This window comes from Erpetoichthys calabaricus, chromosome 11, assembly GCF_900747795.2.
Source record: "Erpetoichthys calabaricus chromosome 11, fErpCal1.3, whole genome shotgun sequence".
NCBI lineage: Eukaryota > Metazoa > Chordata > Cladistia > Polypteriformes > Polypteridae > Erpetoichthys > Erpetoichthys calabaricus.
The window spans coordinates 60,715,785-60,729,389 of NC_041404.2; the positions used below are offsets into that span (position 1 = coordinate 60,715,785).

General features: G+C 41.7%; 2 protein-coding genes across 3 annotated transcripts in view; both read left to right on the plus strand.

Annotated features, from left to right (window-relative positions):
* hdac3 (histone deacetylase 3) overlaps positions 1 to 13,605 on the plus strand; it is a 477,712-nt gene that overhangs the window by 306,708 nt on the left and 157,399 nt on the right. The window lies entirely within an intron of this gene.
* Positions 1 to 13,605, plus strand: part of LOC114660451 (F-BAR and double SH3 domains protein 1-like) — a 186,082-nt gene that overhangs the window by 142,540 nt on the left and 29,937 nt on the right. For both annotated transcript variants that reach the window (XM_028813150.2, XM_028813151.2), the window contains exons 9-11: positions 3,053 to 3,175; positions 6,114 to 6,209; positions 7,621 to 7,737. In XM_028813150.2, the coding sequence (XP_028668983.1) occupies positions 3,053 to 3,175; positions 6,114 to 6,209; positions 7,621 to 7,737 (336 nt within the window). The remainder of the gene's footprint in view (positions 1 to 3,052; positions 3,176 to 6,113; positions 6,210 to 7,620; positions 7,738 to 13,605) is intronic.

A 13,605-nucleotide genomic window follows, 5' to 3' on the forward strand; every position in this document is an offset into this window, starting at 1 on the left:
CCTAAGTATGCACTTACACCCAATTTGGAAAATGTCACTTATGTATTAGTCTCCTTGCGGGGCCAGACGTGAATCTCAAACGAGAATACACATCTGGGGACAACCCGCTAAAAAGCGCATAGGGCATAGCGGCAAAATCCTGCACTTCAAAGGCTCCACCCACGGGGGGGGGGGGGGGATTATTCCTAAAACGCCTGCTACCCCCAATATCTCCAGGCTGTGCTTCAGAGCCCTGCATGCCCGCACTGCCAGGCTGAAGAGCAGCTTTTACCCCAAAGCAATCAGCCTATTAGAGGCACAGCCATCACTGCCCCTTCCTATAACAGAGACCACCACTGATTGAAGTGAACATCTGCATCAACCACACATAGTCACACACTTATAACATGGCCCACGTGGAACTCATGACCATTAGATTGACTGTAATCTTCACTGTGACTTCATTTGTTATTTCTCTATTTATGCTTATATGTTTACTTTGACTCTGTATATGTTCAGGACTGTTAATAGTAACTGAGTTTCTCACAGTTTAATGTTTACTTAGTTTATTTTCTACTCTTATATAAGGCACCTATAGGCTTGCTCCAAACAATATTTCAATACTGTATATACTCACAGATAAGTTCTCCCGCGTATAAGTCGGGGCTTGATCTCACTGTATAATTTCCGGTATTTTATAATGTCGGTCGTATAAGTTGAATGGCAAAAACTGACGCTGTTGGTCTGAGAGATTACGATATGTTAACTCCCACCTGAGAGAATAACCACGGAGCACACGACCTTTTTGTTTTCTATGCATTGTGCCTACATGACCACACGGTGATACCCACACTATTCTGAAGCGACGTTTTGTGTTTTTTTTGTATCTCACACACCTTTATCATAAGAGCATCTCTTATCTAGGATGGAGCATCCAATCAGAAGAAAATATGAAGCTGGTTTTAAGTTAAAAGTCGTTGCAGTAGCGAAAGAAATTGTTAACTGCATTGCTGCAACAAAAGTTTTATGTGTCTGAGAAACTGATGCGGGATTGGAGGAAGCAAGAAGATGTAAAAAAAAAAAAAAACGAACAATTAAGTGTCGCATTTTTGAACAGGCGTATAAGTTGGGGTCTGATTTGATCGATTTTTCAGGTTTCAAGACCTGACTTGTACGCGAGTATATACGGTATATTGTGCAGTGACAATTATGGTACAGTAGAACATCTGGTCACAAACGTTTCCAAACACAAATTGGGTTACGATCAAAAAGTTCACCAAAATTTTGCATCTGTTCACGACCACACGCTCTGGTGGTGAACACAAAACACTGGCACTCAGTTTCCCTTCCGGTTCGTACACGCCAATGATTTCCCATTGAACGTTTCTCATTGTCTTTTGTTTGCGTATACAGGGCCTAACAAAGACAACGCACGTGTTCAGTCTCTCCCTGTACATCGTTCTTGGTCAGATGTGCGTTCGTTCGCTGTGAACTCTTTGTGCTCTATTTCGTATGCTTTTGCATTAAGTTTGCTTCATCCTCACTTCCTTCACACCAGAACTCGACTCATGCAAAGTTATTTTTCTTGGTTGTTTAGGGTTAGTTTTTGTGTAAATTAAGGATTTTTTTAAACTTTCATTTTTTCCCTGTACTTAATACTAGAATTACCAGAGCCTACGAAAAAACTCGTAGATCCGTCCCACCTTAAATCACTTCTCACCTCTCCGTCAGCGTCCTTTGTCCTGTAAATGTGTGGATAAGCAGCAAGCAGCCTGCTATCATATCCCCCACCGCCGCACAGTTTTCTCAGCTCAAGTCTGTTTACCTGCATGTCAGTAGCTTGGAGTTGTATAGAGTGTGAAGTCAAGCAAAATCACACCTTTTATAAATACTAGATCGTTATTTGGAACACATGCATTTCACGTGTGTTCCGTGTCTACAACGATCTATGTAAACACATCGTTAAAACAGAAACGTTTTTCATGTTTTAGTAATAATTGACAAAATGTAGACATGAAGTGTATAATGTGTGAAGCCTAAAGTCCAAATATCAAAGAAACACTTTCACAAAAGGTACAAATATAACACAAGTGCGCTTTTATTCAAAAATATAACTGCAGAAAAAGAACCTGCCTTAGGTTGCGACATTGACACGCATTTACTACGACTGCTTCGGTGGCGCAACGGTTTCAACTGTTGACTGGTAATCAAAACTTCACGGGTTCAATCCCCGACGAGTCCGTTTTGAGAAGTGAGCTGCTTTTATTCTTACTATTTTAGAATAAAAACGTGCATTTGATTCCAGTCTGTAACAACCGGTGTAAATGTATGATACTTGCAAAGGTTAGCTTTGTTTTTTTTTAATTCAGTTTTGTTCTCTCAGTCGCGTTCACGATCCCACCCTATCCCCCCTCCCCATCTGACACTGCTGTTTTCACATAAAGACGCGCTATAGCTCTGCAATGTACTTGTGACTTGACGCTGTAGGAAGTAAGTAAATAACATTCGATCTGGCTCTTGTACACTGTACATTATGGTATAATTAACTATTTTTGTGCTTAAAAATCTTAAAAACAAAAAATATTTACATACAGTTCATACAGTCTGGAACGGATTAATTGTATTTACATGCAATCTTATGGGGAAATTACATTCAGGTCGCGTCCAGGGTTTTGGAATGAATTATGGTCGTGACCAGAGGTACCACTTTATCTTGCATCTTGCAACTCAAAGTATAAGCTTTTATAAGCACCTAAATTTACAGAGTAAAGAGAGCGGGACAAATTCAAGAAACGGGCCTCGGTGGAAACTCTAAATTGGCTGGGTGTGGATGTGTGTGTCCTGAAAGGTTGATGCCACTCCTGTATCCAGTGGTACTTTCAGTTAATAAACCTCTGGATTGATTTTTTTTTTTTTTTTCGTGTATCTATTTATATTTTCAGAGGACTGCTGGTGCGATTTTTAGCATTGCGTAGTGCGGAACTGAGCACAGTCATCTTTTACTGCTTTATTTATTTATTAGACTCTCTGTCCTTCAGCTGTTTTGATCAGTTGTCACTATTTATGTTTTTAGGCTCTGGATGGAGACCTGTTTGACCGACTGAGGGATCATTTCACTTTGCTGAGCCAGACAGAGCTAGACACCTGTCAAGCAACACAGACCTTCTTCTGCAAGATCTTAAATAACTCCAATCAGGTATCAGACAAGTGAACAAAGATAACACACACGCTTGACGACTTTAACTTCCATTTGTGTCAAGCACTCAGTCAGGCTAAATGCTAATCCAGCTCATTTTGATTTTCATTGCCAGTATACTGTAGTTGTTTTATCTGAAACATTTTGTTACTCCAGTAGCATTGCAAAGCCCCTTTGCATTAAATTCTGAGAAAGAAATAACACATGTAAATAGTTCTAAACAGTATTTGACCTATGGCTTCTTATTATCCATCCATCCATTTCCCAACCCACTGAATCTGAACACAGGGTCACGGGGGTCTGCTGGAGCCAATCCCAGCCAACACAGAGCACAAGGCAGGAACCAGTCCTGGGTAGGGTGCCAACCCACCACAGCTTATTATTATTAATCATTTATTATTATTTCTTTGTAATTTTGTTTGTATTAATTGTTATTAATAGTTTATCATTATTTATGAGGTGGCTCTGAGGCTAAGGATCTGTGTTGGTATCTGGAAGGTTACCGGTTCAAATCCCATTACTGCTGGAAGGGATCCTACCCCGTTGGGCCCTTGAGAAAGTCCTTTAACTTGAAAATTTCTCCAGGGGGGCAGTGTACAATGGCAGACCCTGCACTCTGACCCCAACCCCTAAAAGTAATGTGAAAAGACTGTTTCCACTCAGGGATTAATAAAATGTATCAAATACCAAAAAAAAAGAACAATTTTTTTTAGCAGATGCCTTTATCCAAGGTGACTTACAAAGAAAGTTATATACAGTAGACCCCTGCAAAATCGCAGTTCAGAGTTCACGGCCTCAGTCGTTTGGGGATTTTTCCTTAGAACCTAACTAATAATTGTTAGCGGAAACCGTAAATATCCACTGCAATTTTTTCGTGTACAATACTGTACTGTAGAGAGAACACAAACTAACCGTAGAGGAAAACACGGCTTGGGATGGTGAAAGTAGCCAATCCGAGAGCGTTTTTCAGTTCTCCTGGCTGCTGATTTACTGCTGCCCTGTGACGCATCTCCAGCTGAGTGTTCTCGTGTTTTCCGTTTTTGTTCTTCTTAACCCTTAAACCGCCGGAACCGGCTATAGTCGGTTCTCAATGTAATTTGCCAGCACGCCGGAGCCGAGTACATTCATTAAACGCCGCAATCAGCTATAGTTGGTTCCCGGTGCAGTTTACCAACACGCCGGAGCTGACCAGTCCGTGCCATCCATCCGTTGAGCAGCCAACTCATGACTACTGGCGCCCCCTACAGCCTCACTGTCCCTGGGACTCAGCCGCTGCGTCAGCGTTGGCCTCTGTGGGCAGCCAGTTCAAGCGCAGTTGGCTCGGTGATTTACCGAATATCATCCATGGCATCAGTTGCACCTTGTACATATTGTTCCAGTAGTTTTTTAAATAGTTTTTAGAGTTCATTGGCAGGGTGTAAAATGATCAGTGGTGCAATAATTGTGAGAAAAAAATGTGTTCCATTAAAGTTTCAATTTTTCTTTGTGAATTGTGACGTTTACTTAAAAAGTGCAGCAAAAAAGTATTTGGCGTCCAGGGTTGCATTAACCCCCAAGTATGTGGCAGTTTAAGGGTTAAAGCCCCAGGATGCCACCGAAACGCCTGGCACCTTCTAAGGCTTCTGGCAATGAAAATGTGCTTACATGAATTACAGTACACATAGTGAGGGGTAACATCGGTATTTGACATTGTAGCACTGTGGGTGACATAGCGGTATGGTATGGTACAGTGCAGTAGACGGGTTTACCTTTACATTCTTTTATTTTAGGTAATGCATTAAGCCGAGTTTGAAATGAAGTTAAAAGTGTTTTGGGGGCATATTTAGGGTTTAAATATAAAAATTGGCTTTTTTTTTTTAACCACATCCAAAATTTGCGGTTTTCACAAGTTGCGTGTGCTCTAGGAATGTAACCCCCGTGAATTTCGGGGATGTACTGTACATGCAAGAATGAAGGGGCAAGCATCAAAAGGAACAGAAAACACGATTTAAAATGAGCACAAGGAGTTAAGAACATCCATCCATCCATCCATTATCCAACTCACTGAATCCGAACACAGGGTCACGGGGGTCTGCTGGAGCCAATCCCAGCCAACACAGGGCACAAGGCAGGAACCAATCCCGGGCAGGGTGCCAACCCACCGCAGGACACACACAAACACACCCACACAACAAGCACACACTAGGGCCAATTTAGAATCGCCAGTCCACCTAACGTGCATGTCTTTGGAATGTGGGAGGAAACCGGAGCGCCCGGAGGAAACCCACGCAGACACAGGGAGAACGTGCAAACTCCACGCAGGGAGGACCGGGGAAGTGAACCCAGGTCCCCAGGTCTCCCAACTGTGAGGCAGCAGCACTACCCACTGCTCCACCGTGCCGCCCGGGATAAGAACAACTACATAATTATACCAAACTTAAAAGATTACAATATGCAAGCTTTTGAGGCAACTCAGGCCCTTTCTTCAGGCAAGAACTTAATATCATTGTCTAGTAAACATTCAAAATTTCAAACAAATAAATGTGTAAATACCAGGGGGTTGTACCCTGTTAGCAAATATGGATGTAATGTTTTATTGGCCAACTGAGCCGATTACAACATGCAGGCTTTTCAAGGCAACTTTTGCCCAAGTTGAGGAGCCTGAGTTGCCTCCAAAGTCTGCATATTGTGATCTTTTTAGTTTGCCAGTTAAAGGTGTCATTTTGCTGGACTTCTCACTGCTTTCATAATGATTAACGCGGTACAACACCCTAGTAATATAATTATATCTGAAGCTAGAATATTACAAAAGTCTGTATGCGAGACTCATGTCATTTCAGCAGCAAGCCACCCTGTTGGAGAAAAACTGAGCAGCTCCAAAATATGTAATTAAAAAAAGGTGTGTTTGAGTAAACTGGGTGATAAATTTGATAAAAATGATAAATTATTCTTTATGCAGGTATCCAGAGACCAAAACCTTCAAATCTTCCTGCAGGATAATCCTACATTTTTCAAAGCTCCAGCCTTCACCTTCCAGGCAGCTCCAAATGATAAGGTATTGTGGGTATTTTGCTGTAGCAGAGTGCCAGTTTTTGATGCTGTTCAGGACGTCAGAATAAAACAAAGTGGGCAATGTTCATTAATATGAAGAGAGGACAAACCAAAAGTGCACAATAGCAGCCCACCTCAGGTGGAATGGAAGCTTACCGGACCTGAGCGCAGGCGCACACAGAGACCCCTGCTGTGCTCATTTAGAATTCCCAGTTATTCTGGAATGTTGATAAAGTTACAGTGCATGGGGACATGGGGACACTCTGCATACTGTGCTCACAGCTGACTGGTGCTGACTGGTGGCATCCCAGGAGCTGTAAAGCAGCAGTACAAGTCCCTCTTCACTAAAGCCTCTGCCATTGTATTCTCCATTTCAGTATTCAGTGGAAACCAAATATGTCATTTACTTTTGAGTATTATTCAGCATTTATCCATCCATCCATCCATTTTCCAACCCTCTGAATCCGAACACAGGGACACGGGGGTCTACTGGAGCCAATCCCAGCCAACACAGGGCACAAGGCAGAGAACAAATCCCGGGCAGGGCGCCAGCCCACCGCAGGACACACACAAACACACCCACACACCAAGCACACACTAGGGCCAATTTAGAATCGCCAATCCACCTAACCTGCATGTCTTTGGACTGTGGGAGGAAACCCACGCAGACACGGGGAGAACATGCAAACTCCACACAGGGAGGACCCGGGAAGCGAACCCGGGTCTCCTAACTGCGAGGCAGCAGCGCTACCACTGCGCCACCGTGCCACCCATTCAGCATTTAAAAGAGTGTAATACATGTCTTTGAAGAAAAAGCATTAATGGAAACAGATATGGTAAACTTTAATACTTTTACAGAACTCCACCATACTGTTAACTACTAAATACTGTACAGAAAAAGCAGATTAACAGTTGTTTGTATGGACAAAAAAGACATGCTTGTTATGATTGTTACAATAGCTTTATTAACTTTATTTTCTAAAAGAATGGCACAGTGCACTTATATAATCTCGTAAGTGCTCAAATTGCAGGCCTCACATACTGTTAATCTGATTTTGCAGACCTGCGATTGTATTGTCCTGGGTGTGACGTTAATCTGCAAGCAGGTCCTCCAATTTATAGGGAAAACGTGAGGGTCGGTGGCAGGATTGTCACTCCAGCCACTGTAAAAACCTCATACTGTCCCAGTTTGGTGCTGTGGTGTCACCCGCTGCACTTGGGTCCCAATCTTGGGTGGGTGCAGCAACGTGCTATTAACACAAGCGCCCAACCTCTCTGTGTCTCTCTCTGTATGTATGAGCATTAAGCCATCTTCAGTGTGAAGACTGCCATCTTCTGGTGGTTCTTTCTTATTGCAGGTCTGCCTGTAACCGTGTCAATCAACTTTCTGTATTTGTACTGCGCTCTTATAACAGGTTGGCAGTCTGGTTCACCAAAGCAGCGGGCAAGGTGAGAGTTGCCTTGAAAAAGAAGCAAGAAAATGGGCAAGCAAAGCAGCCAAAGGTTACAAAATTGCCACTCATGGTGAAAGAGTGAGTACTTGTGTTATTTCTAAACATATTGACAATGGATATTTACATGAATTATGAATATACCATTTATTTGCATATTACATGGAATGTGGACAGCAATTCCAGAAATGAAACAATTGGCTAAGCAATCATCCATCCATCCATTATCCAACCTGCTGTATCCTAACTACAGGGTCATGGGGTTCTGCTGGAGCCAATCCCAGCCAACACAGGGTGCAAGGCAGGAAACAAAGCCTGGGCAGGGCGCCAGCCCCACTGTAGGACACACACACACCAAGCACACACACTAGGGACGATTTAGAATCGCCAATGCACCTGACCTGCATGTCTTTGGACTGTGGGAGGAAACCCGGGGAGAACATGCAAACTCTACGCAGGGAGGACCCAGGAAGCGAACGCAGACGGGTCTACTAACTGCAAGGTAGCAGCGCTACCCACCGTGCCACCATGCCGCCGCTAAACAATCATTTATTTTATAAATTGTCCTTAACAGAAGACACCATCACAAAGTGTAAATCAAAGTAATGAGACAAAGCGCAAGATTGTGCAGTTCCTGATAAATTTTGATTAGAAAGCCTTTGCTGTGCATGGGACAGTGTTGACCAGATGAGATGACAATACACTAGAATTATGTTCAGTAAGTTTGAGATTAAAGATTCAAGTTAGAAAATGAAATGACATTAATAGCCAAGTAAAATGCCAGAGAGGGAAAAGACTGGAATGTAAGCACTGATGGCGCTACACACACTACTGACCTAAGAGCGTTCTGGAAAGTCACAAAAATTGGAAGAGCAAGGAATAGTGAGGAAGTCATTGTTTAGTAGATTAGTATAAGGCACTTATTATTATTATTATTATTATTATTATTATGGAGAGGAATGATGACAGGTACTTGAAGGTGTTGCAGTGTAAGTAACAATTACAATCTTGAAGACCGTAATATTTTAAAAAAGAATTCCATATTGTTGATGTGCTTGTCATGTTGGGTGTGTGTCACACATCTGGAAGCACCATTTTGAAATTCTTGCAGTCCCGTGACCCTTGGCGGAGTGGTGGCTCTGAGGTAGGGATCTGCACTGGTAAACGCCAAAAGTGACTCTATTCCGTTGGACCCTTGAGCAAGGCCCTTAACCTGCAGGGAAAAACCTGGGGGTTTGTGGCAGAATTGGCACTCCAGCCACCATGAAAAACCTCCCACTGTGCCATTCCATCTGAAGTAGTGTGGTGCTGAGGTGTCACCCGTCGCATGGCTGCACTCGGGTCCTGAGTTGGTTTGTCATGTGGTGGGCGCGTCAATGTGCTGTATCAGCGCCTGCTCCTAACCTCTAACCCCTGTCTCGTGACCCTTGAAAAGTGAATTGCAGTAATCTGATTGAGAGTAAATGATTGAGGCCTTCCTGTTAGTGGTAAATATTATGTCCCATTTTGATGGCCTGAATCAAACAAACCAGCAATTGGCATTTTTCACAATGGCATATTTGGGTGAATATTTAAATAGACGTTTGTTTAGCAATACGTTTATTCTGCCATTTCAGCTCATAATTAAGAGGCCTTCAGTTCTAGATAGACAGATAACCTAGACAGATGGTACCCAGTGTGACATTTAGCAGGATTGCACTCTTGGTGTAAGAAAGGGTTTTAGCGGTGGGGCCAAGGAATTTCAATATCTCAACAAAATCCTAACGCAAGTCATCAAAAATATTAATAGAAAAGAGATACATTTCTGAAACCTCTGAATCAGTCTCTGAATTTCTTCATCCTCACAGTCTTCTCTATTCTGTGTCATAATCTATTACTCAAATGTTCGGAGTCACTTGATGTTCTGAAGTTTTCCATATGTAGAGTGCTGTGAATCCACAAGTCTTGAGTGACTACTGCTATTTTGTTCTTGAAACAATCATTCAGTTCATGTAATAACTGAAGCATCGAGTGTTTTAATATTTTTCTTTGTGACAAATCAAGCAAACTGGAGTCAGTTGACAGTTCCTACTCTTTATTTTTTTATTCTGTACTAGCCGTCCCCTGCGGCTCCACCCGCGTAGTATTGAAACAGGACAGTGAGGAGGTCCCTGCCTGGCTCCCTGCTCCTGACGTCCCACTTCCCCCTCCCTTGGTCCACAGCCTCTCTCTCAGATTAGTGCGAATAAATCGCTCCTGCAGGTGAACTTTGATTCTTAGTGCAATAAGAGAAGTTGCAAAATCAACCGGAATGTTCAAGCAAATTCTAGAAGCTAAGCGAATGTACACCCTGAGGCTGGAGCGTGAGTAAGGAGGGCCTCGGCCCACTGCGTGTCTCTTGGATTTGCACAAATAAATCAGTACCGCAAGCAAACTATGATCATTAGCACAATGAGAGAAATCGCAAAATCAACCAGAATATTCTAACAAATTCTAGAAAAAAAACCCAACCTGAATCCGTGAAGTAGTTCTCTCATGAAAAGCAGAGACAGACAGACTGACTCACGGTGGATTTTCTATCTATCTATCTATCTATCTATCTATCTATCTATCTATCTATCTATGTACAGTTAGGTCCATAAATATTTGGACAGAGACAACTTTTTTCTCATTTTGGTCCTGTACATCACCACAATGAATTTTAAATGAAACAACTCAGATGCAGTTGAAGTGCAGACTTTCAGCTTTAATTTAGTGGGCTGAACAAAACGATTGCATAAAAATGTGAGGCAACTAAAGCATTTTTATAACACAATCCCTTCATTTCAGGGGCTCAAACGTAATTGGACAATTGACTCAAAGGCTATTTCATGGGCAGGTGTGGTCAAGTCCGTCGTTATGTCCTTATCAATTAAGCAGATAAAAGGCCTGGAGTTGATTTGAGGTGTGGTGCTTTCATGTGGAAGATTTTGCTGTGAACAGACAACACGCGGTCAAAGGAGCTCTCCATGCAGGTGAAAGAAGTCATCCTTAAGCTGTGAAAACAGAAAAAACCCATCTGAGAAATTGCTACAATATTACGAGTGTCAAAATCTACAGTTTGGTCCATCCTGAGAAAGAAAGCAAGCACTGGTGAACTCAGCAACGCAAAAAGACCTGGACGTCCACAGAAGACAACAGTGGTGGATGATCGCAGAATCATTTCCATGGTGAAGAGAAACCCCTTCACAACAGCCAACCAAGTGAACAACACTCTCCAGTGGGTAGGCGGGCGTATCGATATCCAAGTCTACCATAAAGAGAAGACTGCATGAAAGTAAATACAGAGGGTGCACGGCAAGGTGCAAGCCACTCATAAGCCTCAAGAATTGAAAGGCTAGATTGGACCTTGCTAAAGAACATCTAAAAAAGCCAGCACAGTTGTGGAAAAACATTGTTTGGACAGATGAAACCAAGATCAACCTCTACCAGAATGATGGCAAGAAAAAAGTATGGAGAAGGCGTGGAACAGCTCATTATCCAAAGCATAGCACATCATCTGTAAAACACGGTGGAGGGAGGCAGTGTGATGGCTTGGGCGTGCATGGCTGCCAGTGGCACTGGGACACTAGTGTTTATTGATGATGTGACACAGGACAGAAGCAGCCAAATGAATTCTGAGGTGTTCAGAGACATACTGTCTGCTCAAATCCAGCTAAATACAGCAGTCAAATTGATTCATGATACAGATGGACAATGACCCAAAACATACAGCCAAAGCAACCCAGGAGTTTATTAAAGAAAAGAAGTGGAAAATTCTTGAATGGCCAAGTCAGTCACCTGATCTTAACCCAATTGAGCAGGCATTTCACTTGTTGAAGACTAAACTTCAGACAGAAAGGCCCACAAACAAACAGCAACTGAAAGCCGCTGCAGTAAAGGCCTGGCAGAGCGTTAAAAAGGAGGAAACCCAACATCTGGTGATGTCCAGGAGTTCAAGACTTCAGGCTGGCATTGCCAGCAAAGGGTTTTCAACCAAGTATCAGAAATGAACATTTGATTTCCAGTTATTTAATTTGTCCAATTACTTTTGAGCCCCTGAAATGAAGGGATTGTGTTATAAAAAGCTTTAGTTGCCTCACATTTTTATGCAATCATTTTGTTCACCCCACTGAATTAAAGCTGAAAGCCTGCACTTCAACTGCATCTGAGTTGTTTCATTTCAAATTCATTGTGGTAATGTACAGAACCAAAATGAGAAAAAAGTTGTCTCTGTCCAAATATTTATGGGCCTGTGTATGTATGTGTGTGTGCATATATATATAAATATATATATATATATATATATATATATATATATATATATATATATATATGTATTCACGGCATTCGTAGTCTGTGTCACAATGACGTCCGAGGTTCGATTCCCGAGAGGGAGTGCAGTGGAGTGTGTACGCCTGATGAGCCCAGAATGAGGGAGAAACACGTGTCGCGTACTCTTTGCATTTATTTGACAGTAAACTATTTCAACCATATATATATATATATATATATATCCTCTTTAATAAAATCCCTGTGTGCGTCCATGTGTCCGTGTGTGTGTGTCTTCTGGTGAAGTGCACATGCATGGTGCGCTGCTTCAAAGGCCGCCTGATGCGTCACACAAGACAGAGAGGGCGGGACCTATAAAATATCGCGCGGCCAATCCAATCGGATTTCGGTAAATGAGGTAAGACCTAAAACATAACGCATGAAAAATCCAATCGGCTACTGAGACGCGGAGACCAGCTTCCCCAAAGAGGTGGGATTAGTGTTTGTTGTTGTGCAAGTGTTCACTCTGAGGATGTCAGATTTGCGATTAATAAACTTGGCCTGGTAAAGTGTAAAGTGTTTTCCTAAATATACTAATTTTCATGATATTACAATAGGATGACTTTTAAAAGTAGATTTATTTTCGCACACATAAAATCGGTTGCTGGGGAGACGCCATACGTACAATAATCAACTGCACGATAGCACAGATTAAAATACTTTCTGGAGAGATGTATTACTGTGAGAGAAAATTAAAGGCACACAATACAGTGACACGTATTACAGCCTCATACAAGCCAGTATTACTGTAACAAAAAATAGACGGTCCTTTGCCATTTAATATAGACTGTTCCTACTAATGTTTATGCACTATTACTCTAACACCCGTTATAGTAACGGACTTAATGTCTAGTGTATATATATATATATATATATATATATATATATATATATATATATATATAATATATATATAGAGAGAGAGAGATATAGATAGATAGATAGATATATATAGATATACATATATAGAGAGTGAGATATATATATAGATATAGAGAGAGAGATTTCTAGTATTTTAGTTTTATAAGGCTGAGGAATACACACTGTTGTGGAAATGTATTTATATATATATATATATATATATATATATATATATATATATATATATACTTAGAACTGGACAGGTGATTAAGAATATTAAACATCCTCTGTATAGAGAACATAGACAAGCATGGACATCCAAGTTTGGTATTTGGTTTTTCGCTCTTTCACTTCGCTGTGCCTGAGGTTACATTTCACCAGCCACCCTTTGTGGGAGCTGAAGCGAGGGCAGCAGTGTAAATTTATTAAGGGTATTGTATGGGCCTTTACATCCAGAGTGACACTTTCTCATTTATGTCACATTTCTTAGTCAGACATCAAATAAATGTGTGAGTTGGAGAATATAAGTAAATGAATGTCTTATGAAGACAATGAGTAAAGCATCCATTAAGGATAAGAAGATGTGCCGAGCTCCTGGAGTCAACAGAATGGCTAGTTTTAATGTGACCTTCATGAGGTGTGACGTCCACCTGCACGTCTATGGACTGTCAGTAGCGTCCTGGTGTTTATGGAGGCTGCAGCTGAACTTGTGATAGATGGCACTTAATGGAAGATTTAAGCCAGAAATTCAAAGATACC